The sequence below is a fragment of the Dendrobates tinctorius genome, unplaced genomic scaffold, assembly GCF_039654945.1.
Source record: "Dendrobates tinctorius isolate UK_male_01 unplaced genomic scaffold, ASM3965494v1 ptg000575l, whole genome shotgun sequence".
Classification (NCBI taxonomy): domain Eukaryota; kingdom Metazoa; phylum Chordata; class Amphibia; order Anura; family Dendrobatidae; genus Dendrobates; species Dendrobates tinctorius.
In genome coordinates this window covers 80,801-98,897 of record NW_027362233.1, presented here as the reverse complement: position 1 = coordinate 98,897, position 18,097 = coordinate 80,801, and the positions used below count along the sequence as shown (strand labels likewise).

Below are 18,097 nucleotides of genomic sequence, written 5' to 3'. Positions count from 1 at the left end.
TACAATTGCGCAGGTCATGGAATATTATCGAGGTATCAGAAATTGCCACAGGTTCTGACGCCTGTGCAATACTAAGGAAATCCTGAAAACATAACCTGTTGGGGCCCTGAGGACTGGAGATAGGGAAACACTGATCTAATGTGTAGGGTTCCAGCCGGTGGTCTGAAAACACATGAACCCTAAGCTGAAGGTCTGTGTGGATGGGGGTGGTGGTCAAGAAGAGAGATTTCTACCGCGCACGGAAAAAGACTTCAACTTCGTCTAGTGTTTAAAAAATAAAAACCATTAAAAAACTACAATTGTCAACATTTAAAGTATTTCCAACCATTTCATTCCGCCCCAGCCGTGGTGCATGGACGACCAGGGGGGCACCAAATTTACTAAGGGGTTGTCTCCATTTTTCAAAAATAAGCAACTCTGTAATTTACCTTTTCTAAAAAGTCCTCTCCCTTATCCTGAACAAAGGGATGTTTAATTATATCGTTTACTGCTCGTTGCCTATTCCCTATGGGGGCAAAAGTTGCAAACATTCCAAATTTACCACCAAGTACAAATGTCTGGAAAAGTTTATAATGATACAAAAGACTATTATAAAATGAATGCTTATTACTATATATTAATATCATTATCCCAACATTTTATCAGTTTCCAAAGCAAGTGACACAGTTTTGGCTTCTACCAGCCTTACCTCCCCATGACCCGCTTCCTCAGCGCCTGCATAGTTCAGGCGTTTCAGTCACCTGTGACCTTATCTCATAGGAACAGATCACTCCGCCGTCTTCAAACATGTCCATTCTAATATGCGGCCAACAGCACCACCTGCTGGTGCTGCAATCACCACCGCGAAATCCATGCCCTTAACAAAGATGGTGGCTCTGTCGCAGAGACATAGGATGATGACGTTCAGGAGAGCGACTCCAGGAGGAAGTTAAAGCAGGTGGAGGAAGAGAAAGAAGCTTTAGGATTACACAGATAAGCAGTGTCCTGGCTGTGCGGTGAGAAAGGTCAGGCACGAGGTTGCATGAAGGGCAACATTCTGGAGGGCGGAGGGATATTTCTGGTGTTTTTGGGGTGGTCCTAGGGGGAAATAAAACTCCATATGGATGAGGTGTTGTGGGCACAGGGCAGGGGTGTATGCGGAGTATGGCAGGTGGGCAGGACTGTGGCTGTAATAAACGTCACATGACTTATGTGGTTTTGTGCAAAATGGTAATTTGCAGCAGGGATGTGGGTAAAAGCTTGTGACCCATATGGCCATGGTGGGATCCATGCAGGTGCTGACCCCATAGTGACTACAGCTGCTGTGTCCTCCCCTACCTCACAGATCAGGACCCCACTGTGACCCATATGGCCATGGTGAGATCCATGCAGGTGCTGACCCCATAGTGACTACAGCTGCTGTGTCCTCCCCTACCTCACAGATCAGGACCCCACTGTGACCCATATGGCCATGGTGGGACCATGCAGATATGTGCAGGTGCTGACCCCATAGTGACTGCAGCACCTGCATTTTCCACTACCTCACAGATCAGGACCCCACTGTGACCCATATGGCCATGGTGGGACCCGTGCAGATATGTGCAGGTGCTGACCCCATAGTGACTGCAGCACCTGCGTTTTCCACTACCTCACAGATCAGGACCCCACTGTGACCTATATGGCCATGGTGGGACCCATGCAGATATGTGCAGGTGCTGACCCCATAGTGACTGCAGCACCTGCATTTTGCACTACCTCATAGATCAGGACCCCACTGTGACCCATATGGCCATGGTGGGACCCGTGCAGATATGTGCACGTGCTGACCCTGTAGTGACCGCAGTGGCTGTGTTCTCCTCTGCTTCATAGATCAGGACCCCACTATGACCTTATGTGGCCATGGTGGGACCTATGTGAGTGCTGACCCCATAGTGACCACAGCTCCTGTGTTCTCCTCTATCTCACAGATCAGGACCCCACTGTGACCCATATGGCCATGGTGGGACCCATGCAGATATGCGCAGGTACTGATCCCATAGTGACCACAGCGCCTGTGTTCTCTACCTGACAGATCAGGTCTCCAGTGTAACCCTTGTGGCCATGGTTGGACCTGTGCAGGTGCTGACCTTGTGACTGCAGCGATCAGTACCCCACTGTGACCCATATGGCCATGGGGGGACCCGTGCAGATATGTGCAGGTGCTGACCCCATAGTGACTGCAGCACCTGCATTTTCTACTACCTCACAGATCAGGACCCCACTGTGACCCATATGGCCATGGTGGGACCCATGCAGATATGTGCATGTGCTGTGTTCTCCTCTGCTTCATAGATCAGGACCCCACTATGACCTATGTGGCCATGGTGGGACTTATGCGAGTGCTGACCCCATAGTGACCACAGCTCCTGTGTTCTCTGTCTCACAGATCAGGACCCCACTGTGACCCATGAGGCCATGGTGGACCCGTGCAGGTGCTGACCCCATATTGACTGCAGCGCCTGTGTTCTCCTCTACCTCACAGATCAGGTCCCCACTGTAACCCATGTGGCCATGGTTGGACCTGTGAAGATATTTGCAGGTGCTGACACGTAGTGACCGCAGTGATCAGGAGCCCACTGTAACCCATATGGCCATGGTGGGACCCGTGCAGATATGTGCAGGAGCTGACCCTATAGTGACTGCAGCACCTGCATTTTGCACTACCTCATAGATCAGGACCCCACTGTGACCCATATGGCCATGGTGGGACCCATGCAGATATGTGCACGTGCTGACCCTATAGTGACCGCAATGGCTGTGTTCTCCTCTGCTTCATAGATCAGGACCCCACTATGACCTTATGTGGCCATGGTGGGACCTATGCGAGTGCTGAACCCATAGTGACCACAGCTCCTGTGTTCTCCTCTACATCACAGATCAGGACCCCACTGTGTCCCATATGGCCATGGTGGAACCTGAGCAGATATGTACAGGTGCTGACCCCATAGTGACCACAGCTCCTTTGTGTTTTCTTCTACCTCACAGATCAGGACCCCACTGTGACCCATGTGGCCATGGTGGAACCCACGCTGGTGCTGAGTGATCACAGCTCCGCTGTTCTCCTCTGCTTCATAAATCGGGACCCCTCTGTAACCTATGTGGCCATGGTGGGACCTGTGAAGATATGTGCAGGTGCTGACCCCGTAGTGACCGCAGCGATCAGTAGCACACTGTGACTCATATGGCCATGGTGGGACCCGTGCAGATATGTGCAGGTGCTGACCCCATAGTGGCCACAGCGCCTGTGTTCTCTACCTCACAGATCTGGACCCCACAGTGTCCCATATGGCCATGGTGGGACCCGTGCAGGTGTTAACCCCATAGTGACTGCAGCACCTGCATTTTACTCTACCTCACAGATCAGGACCCCACTGTGACCTATATGGCCATAGTGTGACCCATGCAGATATGTGCTGGTGCTGACACCATAGTGACCGCAGTGATCTGGACCCCACTGTTACCCATATGGCCATAGTGTGACCCATGCAGATATGTGCTGGTGCTGACACCATAGTGACCGCAGCGATCTGGACCCCACTGTGACCCATATGGCCATAGTGTGACCCATGCAGATTTGTGCTGGTGCTGACACCGTAGTGACCGCAGCGATCCGGACCCCACTGTGGCGCATATGGCCGTGGTGTGACCCAAGCAGGTATGTGCAGGTGTTGAACCCATAGTGACCGCAGCACCTGTGTTCTCCTCTGCTTCATAGGTCAGGACCCCACTGTGACTCATGTGGTTATGGTGGGATCCGTACAGATATGTGCAAGTTCTGACCCCGTAGTGACCACAGTTCCAGTGTTCTCTTCTTCTTTTCCATGTTCACACTGTGACCCTGGTTCCTTCTCATGATGATCCAGACATCCCCTAGCAACTTCCCATATACGGTAGCTGTCGCAGAACCTAGGATCCAATGCAAACAAACTTCAGAAGTATTTTGGTCGCATACCCAAGGTCACTGTGCAGCCCTTCGGAGGGTGAAAAAAGTTGCCTGACGTATTACAGGGGTTTCCCCCTTACAGTTAAATTTAGTCATCGTGTCACCAAGTGAAAAGTGAGCAGATTTTGTTCTTTTATTCTTCCTCCTACTTGTCTTAATTCTATAAGCAGCTTGGGGTAAAAAAAAAGCCCAGAGACCATTCATGTAAAAATATAATAAGAATAGCTGAAGCCGTGTATCTAATCCTGTGTGATACTGTCTGCTGAGCCGTGTATCTAACCCTATCCTGTGTGATACTGACTGCTGAGCCGTGTAGCTAACCCTATCCTGTGTGATACTGACTGCTGAGCCGTGTAGCTAACCCTATCCTGTGTGATACTGACTGCTGTACCGTGTATCTAATCCTATCCTGTGTGATACTGTCTGCTGAGCCGTGTATCTAATCCTCTCCTGTGTGATACTGACTGCTGAGCCGTGTATCTAATCCTCTCCTGTGTGATACTGACTGCTGAGCCGTGTATCTAACCCTATCCTGTGTGATACTGACTGCTGAGCCGTGTATCTAATCCTATCCTGTGTGATACTGACTGCTGAGCTGTGTATCTAACCCTATCCTGTGATACTGACTGCTGAGCCGTGTATCTAATCCTCTCCTGTGTGATACTGACTGCTGAGCCGTGTATCTAATCCTCTCCTGTGTGATACTGACTGCTGAGCCGTGTATCTAATCCTATCCTGTGTGATACTGACTGCTGAGCTGTGTATCTAACCCTATCCTGTGATACTGACTGCTGAGCTGTGTATCTAACCCTATCCTGTGAGATACTGACTGCTGAGCCGTGTATCTAATCCTATCCTGTGTTATACTGACTGCTGAGCCGTGTATCTAACCCTATCCTTTGTGATACTGACTGCTGAGCCGTGTATCTAACCCTATCCTGTGTGATACTGACTGCTGAGCCGTGTATCTAACCCTATCCTGTGTGATACTGACTGCTGAGCCGTGTATCTAATCCTATCCTGTGTGATACTGTCTGCTGAGCTGTGTATCTAACCCTATCCTGTGTGATACTGCTGAGCCGTGTATCTAATCCTCTCCTGTGTGATACTGACTGCTGAGCCGTGTATCTAACCCTATCCTGTGTGATACTGACTGCTGAGCCGTGTATCTAACCCTATCCTGTGTGATACTGACTGCTGAGCCGTGTATCTAACCCTATCCTGTGTGATACTGACTGCTGAGCTGTGTATCTAACCCTATCCTGTGTGATACTGACTGCTGAGCCGTGTATCTAATCCTCTCCTGTGTGATACTGACTGCTGAGCTGTGTATCTAACCCTATCCTGTGTGATACTTACTGCTGAGCCATGTATCTAACCCTATCCTGTGATACTGACTGCTGAGCTGTGTATCTAACCCTATCCTGTGAGATACTGACTGCTGAGCCGTGTATCTAATCCTATCCTGTGTTATACTGACTGCTGAGCCGTGTATCTAACCCTATCCTTTGTGATACTGACTGCTGAGCCGTGTATCTAACCCTATCCTGTGTGATACTGACTGCTGAGCCGTGTATCTAACCCTATCCTGTGTGATACTGACTGCTGAGCCGTGTATCTAACCCTATCCTGTGTGATACTGACTGCTGAGCTGTGTATCTAACCCTATCCTGTGTGATACTGACTGCTGAGCCGTGTATCTAATCCTCTCCTGTGTGATACTGACTGCTGAGCTGTGTATCTAACCCTATCCTGTGTGATACTTACTGCTGAGCCGTGTATCTAACCCTATCCTGTGTGATACTGACTGCTGAGCCGTGTATCTAATCCTCTCCTGTGTGATACTGACTGCTGAGCCGTGTATCTAATCCTCTCCTGTGTGATACTGACTGCTGAGCCGTGTATCTAACCCTATCCTGTGTGATACTGACTGCTGAGCCGTGTATCTAACCCTATCCTGTGTGATACTGACTGCTGAGCCGTGTATCTAACCCTATCCTGTGTGATACTGACTGCTGAGCTGTGTATCTAACCCTATCCTGTGTGATACTGACTGCTGAGCGTGTATCTAACCCTATCCTGTGTGATACTGACTGCTGAGCCGTGTATCTAACCCTATCCTGTGTGATACTGACTGCTGAGCCGTGTATCTAGTCCTATCCTGTGTGATACTGACTGCTGAGCCGTGTATCTAATCCTATCCTGTGTGATACTGTCTGCTGAGCCGTGTATCTAATCCTCTCCTGTGTGATACTGACTGCTGAGCCGTGTATCTAATCCTCTCCTGTGTGATACTGACTGCTGAGCCGTGTATCTAATCCTCTCCTGTGTGATACTGACTGCTGAGCCGTGTATCTAACCCTATCCTGTGTGATACTGACTGCTGAGCCGTGTATCTAACCCTATCCTGTGTGATACTGACTGCTGAGCTGTGTATCTAACCCTATCCTGTGTGATACTGACTGCTGAGCTGTGTATCTAACCCTATCCTGTGTGATACTGACTGCTGAGCGTGTATCTAACCCTAGCCTGTGTGATACTGACTGCTGAGCCGTGTATCTAACCCTATCCTGTGTGATACTGACTGCTGAGCCGTGTATCTAGTCCTATCCTGTGTGATACTGACTGCTGAGCTGTGTATCTAACCCTATCCTGTGTGATACTGACTGCTGAGCCGTGTATCTAATCCTCTGCTGTGTGATACTGACTGCTGAGCCGTGTATCTAATCCTATCCTGTGTGATACTGACTGCTGAGCTGTGTATCTAATCCTATCCTGTGTGATACTGACTGCTGAGCCGTGTATCTAATCCTATCCTGTGTGATACTGTCTGCTGAGCCGTGTATCTAATCCTATCCTGTGTGATACTGACTGCTGAGCCGTGTATCTAATCCTCTCCTGTGTGATACTGACTGCTGAGCCGTGTATCTAATCCTATCCTGTGTGATACTGACTGCTGAGCCGTGTATCTAATCCTATCCTGTGTGATAGGCCTCAGTTACCACCACTGTCTACAAAGAAAACTGTTGCTGATAGCAACCAATCACAGCTCATTTTTCATCTTTTAAACAGCTCTGGGACAGTGTGGCGAGTTTTGAGTGGCGACTTTTGTGTTTTGACTTTTGGCGAGGTTGGTGTATGTGTGGTGAAATGTGTGCTGAGGGTGGTATATGTGTTGAAGCACGTGGTAGTGTGTGGCGCATTTTGTGTGTGTGTTCATATCCCCGTGTATGGTGAGTATCCCATGTCAGGGTCCCACCTTAGCAACTGTACGGTATATACTCTTTGGCGCCATCGCTCTCATTCTTTAAGTCCCCCTTGTTCACATCTGGCAGCTGCCAATTTGCCTCCAACACTTTTCCTTTCACTTTATCCCCATTATGTAGATAGGGGAAAAATTGTTTGGTGAATTGGAACACGCGGGGTTAAAATTTTCGCCTCACAACATAGCCTATGACGCTCTCGGGGTCCAGATGTGTGAGTGTGCAAAATTTTGTGGCTGTAGCTGCGACGGTGCAGATGCCAATACATACACTTTTTCCCCGTTATGTAGATAGGGGCAAAATTGTTTGGTGAATTGGAATATGCGGGGTTAAAATTTCGCCTCACAGCATAGCCTAGGACGCTCTCGGGGTCCAGACGTGTGACTGTGCCAAATTTTGTGGCTGTAGCTGCGACGGTGCTGATGCCAATCCCGGACATACACACACATACATACACATATACACACACACACACCCACATTGAGCTTTATATATTAGATTTATTACACAAAAGCGTAATGATACCAATGTATTGAGTAAAAAAGTACAACAGGGAAAAGGTGATGGCACAGGATGTCACAAAAATGTAATCTCATGAAAAAGTGTAGGGCGTGGGCAGGTCAAAATGAGCTAATCTCCCTATGAACACTGTATGCCAGAAATCTTAATATCCATAATATAACCCAATGAACCTAGGGGTGACCGTTAATGTCACATACTAGTGACCTATTCAGAGGTCTCGTAGTAGTATTAGGTGCAAAAATAATCCACAGGGGATCAGGTCATCTTACCCATAGCAACCCTGGTGAGAGAGCACAGCAAAAGATCAGCCCCAACGCGCGTTTCGTGTGGGCTTCCTCGGGGGGGCGTGAACAGATTTTGCTCTCGTATTCTTCCTCCTCCTCGTCTGAGTGTTCAGATGAAAAAAAAAAATCTCCATACGGTTCCAGAGATATGAGCCTTTTTATTTTGTGCTAATTTTTATGATCTCTTCCCAAAGGGGCGGAGTTAACAGTAATTATGCAGAGCAGCTTAAAGACACGCCTCCAGAGTCCTGCAAGGACCGCCCTATTCTGACTTCTTATTAGGCTGTGAGTGTGGGGCGCTTAAGATACCGCTTCTATGGCTGTCTCTGTGTACCAGTACTCACACACAGACACTTTCAGGTAGCTTGACTCGACTGCAGAGACACAGATGAAGATTCCTGAAAGAGGTTTATGTTAAAGCTGAATTCTTGGAGTTATGCACAATTACAGTAGTAGTTTCTGTATCAGCTGCAGTAGGTAAAAAACTTTTCTGAAGCAGAGATGGAAGATATGTGGCTTCTAATATGGCTGATACACAGAGAATGAGGAAGGAGAAGGAAGGGGTTACTGACCCCAGGGCTAAGGAGGCGGACAGGGAGAGTGGGAGGACAAACTTCTAAAAGGCAAACCTTATTGCATAGCAAAGTAACAATACAAAACTATGATTCCCGAGGTGCAGGACATGACAGCCACACTGGAAAAAGAGCGGTGACAAATAAAAAGGCCCATATCTATGAAACTGTATGATGGATTTTAAAAAAAAAAAACAACCTGAATACTCAGTAGAGGAGCAGGAATAGAATGAGACAAATCTGCTCCCTTGTGATCTATGGTGGGCCCAGGGTGGTATAAGGAATAAATGGGAGGAACCCTGCTCCTCCACCCACTACCAACAGGAGCTTGGTGTGACCAATGCACCCTCACGTTTCTTCTGACCCGGATGAGATGTTTCTTCCTGTCTGCAGTAGTCGCCCCTGTCAGATCCAGATGCCAAGAGCCCTGCAAATTGTACAGCATAAAGTGGGGAAAAAGCTGCGCCAATCTAGGGATTTTATTGTATTTACAGTGGGCAACAAACCCTTTAAGAAAATAAAACTTTCTTAATAAAGTCGCACAGCCTTGTGTGCTATAATTACGCCACGTGTTGATATGATGTAGAACTTCACAAGACCCTTCCCATTATCGCCTCCTGCCATCGGGGGAGTAGATAACCAGTGTTCTCTGGGTGGCGCTCTGCCACGACGTCTGGACAGGCTCTTGCACCATCGTATCTCCACAGCTGATGGTGAGGTCAGAATTGGACGGGCGCTTTAAGGCTTTGTTCACACTTGTCTTGGGTTTACATTTTTACAGTAGCAATGACTGATCTGGGGAATCTGTTCTGAAACCAATCTGGAGGGACCTTGTCGCCCTATAGGACAAAAAGTATTTGTGGTGGATCTGCAGCCGAAATTGAGCCGATGGCGATCTAGAAATCCACGGTTTAGATCACTGAAAGTAAATGCAGCGGTTGGGTGGGGATATGTTGAATTCGCATTCACGCGGCCCGTCCTGTAATCTACTGCAGATTATCAAAGAACAAATCTGCATTAATCACAGCATTAGTTACTTGTAGGTCCGAAATCTTCTCATCTTTTCCTGGACAGATCATGTCGCGGACTATTCTGCTGGCTCTGGTGTAAGAGAACCACGATGACCAGGACCAGACCTTCTCTCCTAGTAATCCAGACTATGGCTGACAATCTGCTGCCGTTCCCACCGGTCACAGAACGCTGCGTTATCTGGTCTCCATTACTAAACAAAGGAAGCGTTGATAGCGGCGTCCGTCACCTCATTCATTCTCTGCGCAATCAATAGGGACTGACGCCTTTCGCTATTGATTTCTGGGTTTTTTCTCTGCATGTGGTTGTAATAAAGTGAATCCGGCTGAGCAGGGTCACGTGCGCTCCGTAAATGTGCTGCTGCCTCATTTCTAATTAAACCCTTTTATTTAAAGGAGTTTTCCTATTCCAAGAAGAGGTCATCAATATCTTATCTGCGGGGGTCCCGGCATCCCCACCAGACAGCTGTTTTCAGCTCTGGCAGTGGCTTGATGTAAAACGAGCCGCACAGGGATAGGGCATCAATATCCTAAACATTGGAAATCCATTTTAATGGTGTTTTCTAGGGCTGTATATGATGTACTATTATGTAGGGCAATGATGGCTCCTTATGTGTCTTCCAGGTCTCGGGAGGATGTCCCACATCGGAGCTGTAGCTGCCATCGCGGTGGCATTCACTGCTGCCGCCCTGCTGTCTGCCATACACAAGATCGAGGAAGGACACATTGGGGTCTATTATAGGTATGTGCATCTGGGAGTCCTATAGGACCCATTACTTACTTTTCTCATGCGTTGTCGAGGAAGAAGACTACAATATTGGGTCTCATCTATCAATGCGCCAGAACTCTGGGCAAATTTACAGCAATTTTCTTTTTTTCTTGTGGACCACCTGGGGTGAACAACTACATAAACTATAATGAATACATGTTCTATCCATGAAAAAACCAGACTTGTGACTGAAGTATTAAAGTATTCACCGAAGTACCTGGTGGCTGCAGGGTGGTGGAGGTCAGCTGATGGTTTTGTTTTTGTTGTGGGTTGTGTGAGCATTGAGGAATGGAACGTGTCGGTGCTCTTCAGATGAATTGTGCCCTCTACTATCCTGCAAACAGAGGTAGATTTGCCTCTCTGCATCTGAGGAGCATAGGAGTATTCAGGCTGCCCAGGTCCAAGGACTTGTTAGCTGCAGAGCACCACTTACAAGCTCCATTGCAGAGAGGTTGAATGGAGAAGATTCTTAATTCTCTTTTTTTTTTAATTTATTTTTGCTTATCTTATTGTCTGGTGCAATCCCCATTAGGATGTGCTCCACTATTGCCAATGCCATCCAGTGCACGTCTTGCCGCATGTATGAAATCCTTGAACAGCCGGTCGAGGGTGCATACTGCTGTGCAAGATGTGAGCACGTTGTTCATTTGGAAGCCCAGATACTGGATCTAAATGTGCAGCTGGCAACACTGAGATCCATAGACAATATGGAAAGGAGTCTTCTGCTCACTGAGCAGATGCTCAATGGGATAGATGAGGGGGGGATGCTAGGTTGGAGCTGCAGGACAATGAAGCAGCTAGCTGGGTGACAGTTAGAAGGCGGGGTAGAGGGAAGAGCACCAGGGAGGCTAGTCCTGATCTGGCACACCCTAATAAGTTTGCTAAGTTGGCAGATGAGGGGAGTGTTAGTGCAGGAGTAGCACTGCTGCAGCAAGGCATGTCCTCTGAAAGCCGGAGGAGTGTCTGCTCCAGTAAGGGGGGAAATAGGAGAGCAGGGCAGGCCAGACAGGTTCTGGTAGTGGGAGACTCAATTATTAGGGGAACAGATAGGGCAATCTGTCACAAAGACAGGGATCGTTGAACGGTGTGCTGCCTACCTGGCGCTCGAGTCCGACACATCGCTGATCGGGTTGACAGATTACTGGGAGGGGCTGGTGAGGATCCAGCGGTCATGGTGCACATTGGCACAAATGACAAAGTTAGAGGTAGATGGAAGGTCCTTAAAGATGATTTCAGGGAATTAGGCTGTAAGCTTAAAGCAAGGACCTCCAAGGTGGTATTTTTGGAAATACTTCCTGTACCACGTGCCACGCCAGAGAGGCAACGGGAGATTAGGGAGGTTAATAAGTGGCTCAGGAATTGGTGTAGGAAGGAGGGGTTTGGGTTCCTGCAGAACTGGGCTGACTTCTCAGTTGGCTACAGGTTCTACGCTAGGGACGGGCTGCACCTCAATGGGGAGGGTGCAGCTGTGCTGGGGGAGAAAATGGCTAGAAGGTTGGAGGAGTGTTTAAACTAGGGACAGTGGGGAGGGTATTCCTTTTATAGGAGGGGAAGACAGTGCAGATAGAGACCTGGGCACAAATAATGACATTGGGGGTGGAGGTGGCATGGGGGGTGGAGGTGGCATGGGGGGTGGGGTTAGAACAGTTAATAATATAAGAAAGAATAGAGGTACAGAGAGATACATAAAGTGCATGTATACTAATGCCAGAAGTCTCGCCAACAAAATGGAGGAATTGGAGTTAATGTTGTTGGAACATAATTATGACATGGTGGGGATGTCTGAGACATGGCTGGATGAGAGCCACGACTGGGCGGTTAATTTACAGGGCTATAGTCTGTTCAGAAATGACCGTACTAATAAACAAGGGGGAGGCGTGTGTTTATATGTAAAATCATCCTTAAAACCCATCCTTCGTGATAATATATATGAATCTAATGAAAATGTAGAGTCCCTGTGGGTAGAGATAAGGGGAGGGGGAAAAAATAATAAATTACTGATAGGGGTTTGTTATAAGTCTCCAAAAATAATGGAAGCAACAGAGAATATCCTCATAAAGCAAATAGATGAAGCAGCGACTCAAGGAGAAGTCATTATTATGGGGGACTTCAACTACCCTGAAATACATTGGGGAACCGAAACCTGCAGTTCCAGCAAAGGTAATAGGTTTTTGACTACTATGAGAGACAATTACCTTTCACAACTGGTTCAGGACCCTACAAGAGGGGGGGCACTGCTAGACCTAATATTAACCAACAGGCCAGACCGCATATCAAATGTAAGGGTTGGGGGTCACTTGGGTAACAGTGATCACAAATTAATAAGTTTTCATGTATCCTTTAATAAGATGTGTAGTAGAGGGGTTACAAGGACACTAAACTTCAGGAAAGCAAATTTCCAACGGATGAGAGATGATCTTGGTGGAATTAACTGGGACGATATCCTGAGACATAAAAATACACAAAGAAAATGGGAGACGTTTATTAGCATCCTGAATAGGACCTGTGCACAATATATACCGTATGGGAATAAACATGCGAGAAATAGGAAGAAACCACTATGGCTAAATAGAGCTGTAAGGGGCGCAATAAGGGACAAAAATAAAGCATTTAGCGAATTAAAGCAAGTAGGTAGTGATGAGGCATTAACTAAATACAGAAGATTAAATAAATTCTGTAAAAAGCAAATCAAGACAGCAAAGATTGAGACAGAGAGACTCATTGGCAGAGAAAGTAAAAATAATCCCAAAATATTCTTTAACTACATAAATAGTAAGAAACTAAAAAATGATAGTGTTGGCCCCCTTAAAAATAGTCTGCGTGAAATGGTGGATGAGGATGAGGAAAAAGCCAATATGCTAAATGACTTTTTTTCAACAGTGTTTACACAAGAAAATCCCATGACCGATAACATGATCAGGGATAAAAAATTCTCTGTTAAATGTCACCTGCTTAACCCAGCAGGAAGTACGGCGGCATCTAAAAATCACTAAAATTGACAAATCTCCGGGCCCGGATGGGATACACCCCCGAGTACTGCAGGAATTAAGCACAGTCATAGATAGACCATTATTTTTAATCTTTAAAGATTCCATAATAACAGGGTCTGTACCACAGGACTGGCGTATAGCAAATGTGGTGCCAATATTCAAAAAGGGGACAAAAACTGAACTTGGAAATTATAGGCCAGTGAGTTTAACCTCAACTGTGGGTAGAATCCTGGAGGGTTTTCTAAAAGATACAATACTGGAGTATCTGGAGAAGAATAACCTCATGACCCAATATCAACATGGGTTTACAAGGGACCGTTCCTGTCAGACTAATCTGATAAGCTTTTATGAAGAGGTAAGTTCTGGACTGGACCAAGGGAATGCAGTGGATGTGGTGTACATGGACTTTTCAAAAGCTTTTGATAGGGTGCCACACAAAAGGTTGATACATAAAATGAGAACAATGGGGATAGGGGAAAATATGTGTAGGTGGGTTAAGAGCTGGCTCAGGGATAGGAAACAAAGGGTGGTTATTAATAGAGCACACTCAGACTGGGTCACGGTTAGCAGTGGGGTACCACAGGGGTCAGTTTTGGGCCCGCTTCTTTTTAACATATTTATTAATGACCTTGTAGGGGGCATAGAGAGTAGAATTTCAATATTTGCAGATGACACTAAACTCTCCAGGGTAATCAATACAGAGGAGGACAATTTTATATTACAGGAGGATTTATGTAAACTAGAAGCTTGGGCTGATAAATGGCAAATGAGCTTTAATGGGGATAAATGTAAGGTCATGCACTTGGGTAGAACGAACAAGATGTATAATTATGTGCTTAACCCCTTCACGACCAATGACGCCACATAGGCGTCATGAAACCTGGTTCAAATCTGACCAGTGACGCCTATGTGGCGTCATGACTTCAAAGCCCCCCTGCGGGTCGGGTGACCGGGGTCACTGAAAGGTCACCCGACCCGCAGATACAGGGGGCTTTGTAATTCACCACAGGGGGCGTGGCTTCGCCCCCACGTGGCTACGATCGCTCTGATTGGCTGTTAAAAGTGAAACAGCCAATCAGAGCGATAGTAATATTTCATCAATGAAAATTGATGAAATATTACAATCCAGCCATGTCCGACGCTGCTGTAGCATCGGACATGGCTGGAGACACCGATTCCACCACCCCCCCACCGGCGATCGCCCCCCCGCAACTGAATGACAGCGGCGATCTGCCGCCGCTGTCATCATCTGCCCCCCTCCCATTCCCTCTGCTCCCCGCCAGCCTCCGATCCTCCCCTCACCCCCCCGGTACCTCCTGAGTCCCCCCGTCCCTCCCGGTGTCCCTCGGGTCCGGATGATGGGCGCCGCCATCTTTGAAAATGGCGAGCGCATGCGCAGTGCGCCCGCCCGAATCTGCCGGCTGCAGATTCCATTCTTTCATTTTGATCACTCTCACAGTGATCAAAATGAAAGAAAAAGTAAATAAACCCCCCGATTATCACCCCCATAGGTAGGCAGAACTAATAAAATAAAGAAAATATTTTTATTTTTCCATTAGGGTTAGGGTTGAAAAGAGGGTTAGGGTTAAAAAGAGGGTTAGGGTTGGAAAGAGGGTTAGGGTTGGAAAGAGGGTTAGGGTTGGAAAGAGGGTTAGGGTTGGAAAGAGGGTTAGGGTTGGAAAGAGGGTCAGGGTTGGAAAGAGGGTCAGGGTTGGAATGAGGGTCAGGGTTGGAATGAGGGTTAGGGTTGGAATGAGGGTTAGGGTTGGAATGAGGGTTAGGGTTGGAATGAGGGTTAGGGTTGGAATGAGGGTTAGGGTTGGAATGAGGGTTAGGGTTGGAATGAGGGTTAGGGTTGGAATGAGGGTTAGGGTTGGAATGAGGGTTAGGGTTGGGATTAGGGTTAGGGTTGGGATTAGGGTTAGGGTTGGGATTAGGATTAGGGTTGGGATTAGGGTTAGGGTTGGGATTAGGGTTAGGGTTGGGATTAGGGTTAGGGTTGGGATTAGGGTTAGGGTTGGGATTAGGGTTAGGGTTGGGATTAGGGTTAGGGTTGGGATTAGGGTTAGGGTTAGGGTTGGGATTAGGGTTAGGGTTAGGGTTGGGATTAGGGTTAGGGTTAGGGTTGGGATTAGGGTTAGGGTTAGGGTTGGGATTAGGGTTCGGGGTCTGTTGGGGTTAGGGTTATGGTTAGGGTTGGAATTAGGGTTAGGGATGTGTTGGGGTTAGGGCTGTGGTTAGGGGTGTGTTGGGGTTAGGGCTGGAGTTAGAATTGAGGGGTTTCCACTGTTTAGGCACATCAGGGGGTCACCAAACGCGACATGGTGCAACCATTGATTCCAGCCAATTTTGCGTTCAAAAAGTTAAACGGTGCTTCCTCCCTTCCAAGCCCCGACGTGTGCCCAAACAGTGGTTTACCCCAACATATGGGGTATCAGCGTACTCAGGAAAAATTGCACAACAACTTTGGGGTTCTAATTTCTCCTGGTACCCTTGGGAAAATAAAAAATTGGGGGCTAAAAAAATATTTTTGTGGAAAAAAATTTTTTTTTTGTAATTTTCACGTCTCTGCGTTATAAAGTTCTGTGAAGCACTTGGGGGTCCAAAGTGCTCACCAGGCATCTAGATAAGTTACTTGGGAGGTCTAGTTTCCAAAATGGGGTCACTTGTGGGGGGTTTCTATTGTTTAGGCACATCAGGGGCTCTGCAAACGTAATGACGACCGCAGACCATTCCATCAAAGTCTGCATTTCAAAACGCCACTACTTCCATTCCGAGCCCTTACGTGTGCCCAAACAATAGTTCCCCCCCATATATGGGGCACCAGCGTACTCAGGACAAACTGTACAACAACGTTTGGGGTCCAATTTATCCTGCTACCCTTGTGAAAAAAAAAATTGCTGGGTAAAAATCATTTTTTTTGAGGAAAAAAAAATATTTTTTATTTTCACGTCTCTGCGTTATAAACTTCTGTGAAGCACTTGGGGGTTCAAGGTGCTCACCACACATCTAGTTAAGTTCCTTAGGGGGTCTAGTTTACAAAATGGGGTCACTTGTGGGGGGGTTCCACAGTTTAGGTACATCAAGGGTTCTGCAAATGTAACATGATGCCCGCAGACCATTCCATCAAAGTCAGCATTTCATAATGTCACTACTTCCCTTCCGAGCCGCGACGTGTACCCAAACAGTGGTCCCCACCCACATATGAGGTATCAGCGTACTCAGGACAAACTGGACAACAACTTTTGGGGCCAATTTATCCTGCTACCCCTGTGAAAAAAAAATTGCTGGCTAAAAATCATTTTTTTTTTTGTGGAAAAAAAATTTTTTTTTATTTTCACGGCTCTGCGTTATAAACTTCTGTGAAGCGCTTGGGGGTTCAAGGTGCTCACCACACATCTAGATAAGTTCCTTGGGGGGTCTAGTCTCCAAAATGGGGTCACTTGTGGGGGGGTTCCACAGTTTAGGTACATCAGGGGCTCTGCAAATGTAACATGACACCCGCAGACCTTGCCATCAAAGTCAGCATTTCAAAATGTCACTACTTCCCTTCCGAGCCCCGATGTGTGCCCAAACAGTGGTTCCCCCCCACATGTGGGGTACCAGCGTACTCAGGACAAACTGGACAACAAATTTTGGGGTCTAATTTATCCTGGTACCCTTGTGAAAATAAAAAATTGCACACTAAAAAATAATTTTTTGAGGGAAAAAAAAATTTTTTTATTTTCACGGCTCTGCGTCATAAACTTTTGTGAAGCACTTGAGGGTTCAAGGTGCTCAATACACATCTAGATAAGTTCCTTAGGGGGTCTAGTTTCCAAAATGGGGTCATTTGTGGGGGAGCTCCAATGTTTAGGCACACAGGGGCTCTCCAAACACGACATGGTGTCCGCTAACGATTGGAAGTAATTTGCATTTCAAAAAGTCAAATGGTGCTCCTTCCCTTCTGAGCCCTGCCGTGTGCCCAAACAGTGGTTCCCCCCCACATATGGGGTACCAGCGTACTCAGGACAAACTGGACAACAAGATTTGTGGTCAAATTTCTCCTGTTAGCCTTGTGAAAATTAAAAATAGTGTGCTAAAATTCATTTTTGAGGAAAAAAAATTATTTTTTATTTTCACTGCTCTGTGTTATAAACTTTTGTGAAGCACTTGTGGGTTCAAAGTGCTCCCTACACGTCTAGATAAGTTCCTTAGGGGGTCTAGTTTCCAAAATGGGGTCACTTGTGGGGGAGCTCCAATGTTTAGATGCACAGGGGCTCTCCAAATGCGACATGGTGTCCGATAACGAGTGGAGCTAACTTTCCATTCAAAAAGTCAAATGGTGCTCCTTGCCTTCCGGGCCATACCGTGCACCCAAACAGTGGTTTATGACCACATATGAGGTATCGGTGCACTCAGGAGAAATTGCTCAACAAATTTTAGGATCCATTTTATCCTGTTGCCCATGTGAAAATGAAAAAACTGAGGCTAAAAGAAAATTTTTGTGAAAAAAAAAAAAAAAAAAGTGTTTTTTTTTTTTTTACAGATCAATTTGTGAAGTACCTGGGGGTTCAAAGTGATCACTATGCATCTAGATAAGTTCCTTGGGGGGTCTAGTTTCCAAAATGGGGTCACTTGTGGAGGAGCTCCAATGTTTAGGCACATCAGGGGCTCTCCAAACGCGACATGGCAACCGCTAAATATTCCAGCATATTTTCCATTCAAA

The 18,097-nt window shown here is 46.9% G+C and overlaps 1 protein-coding gene across 2 annotated transcripts in view; it reads left to right on the top strand.

Annotated features, from left to right (window-relative positions):
* The first annotated feature begins 849 nt into the window (after positions 1-849).
* LOC141078570 (erlin-2-B) overlaps positions 850-18,097 on the top strand; it is a 44,182-nt gene continuing 26,934 nt past the window's right edge. The window contains exons 1-2 of one of the 2 annotated variants that reach the window (XM_073565200.1): positions 850-1,004; positions 10,255-10,372. In XM_073565200.1, coding sequence (XP_073421301.1) covers positions 10,266-10,372 — 107 coding nt within the window. In that variant the 5' untranslated portion in view covers positions 850-1,004; positions 10,255-10,265. The remainder of the gene's footprint in view (positions 1,005-10,254; positions 10,373-18,097) is intronic. The other variant, XM_073565201.1, reaches the window with a different exon arrangement.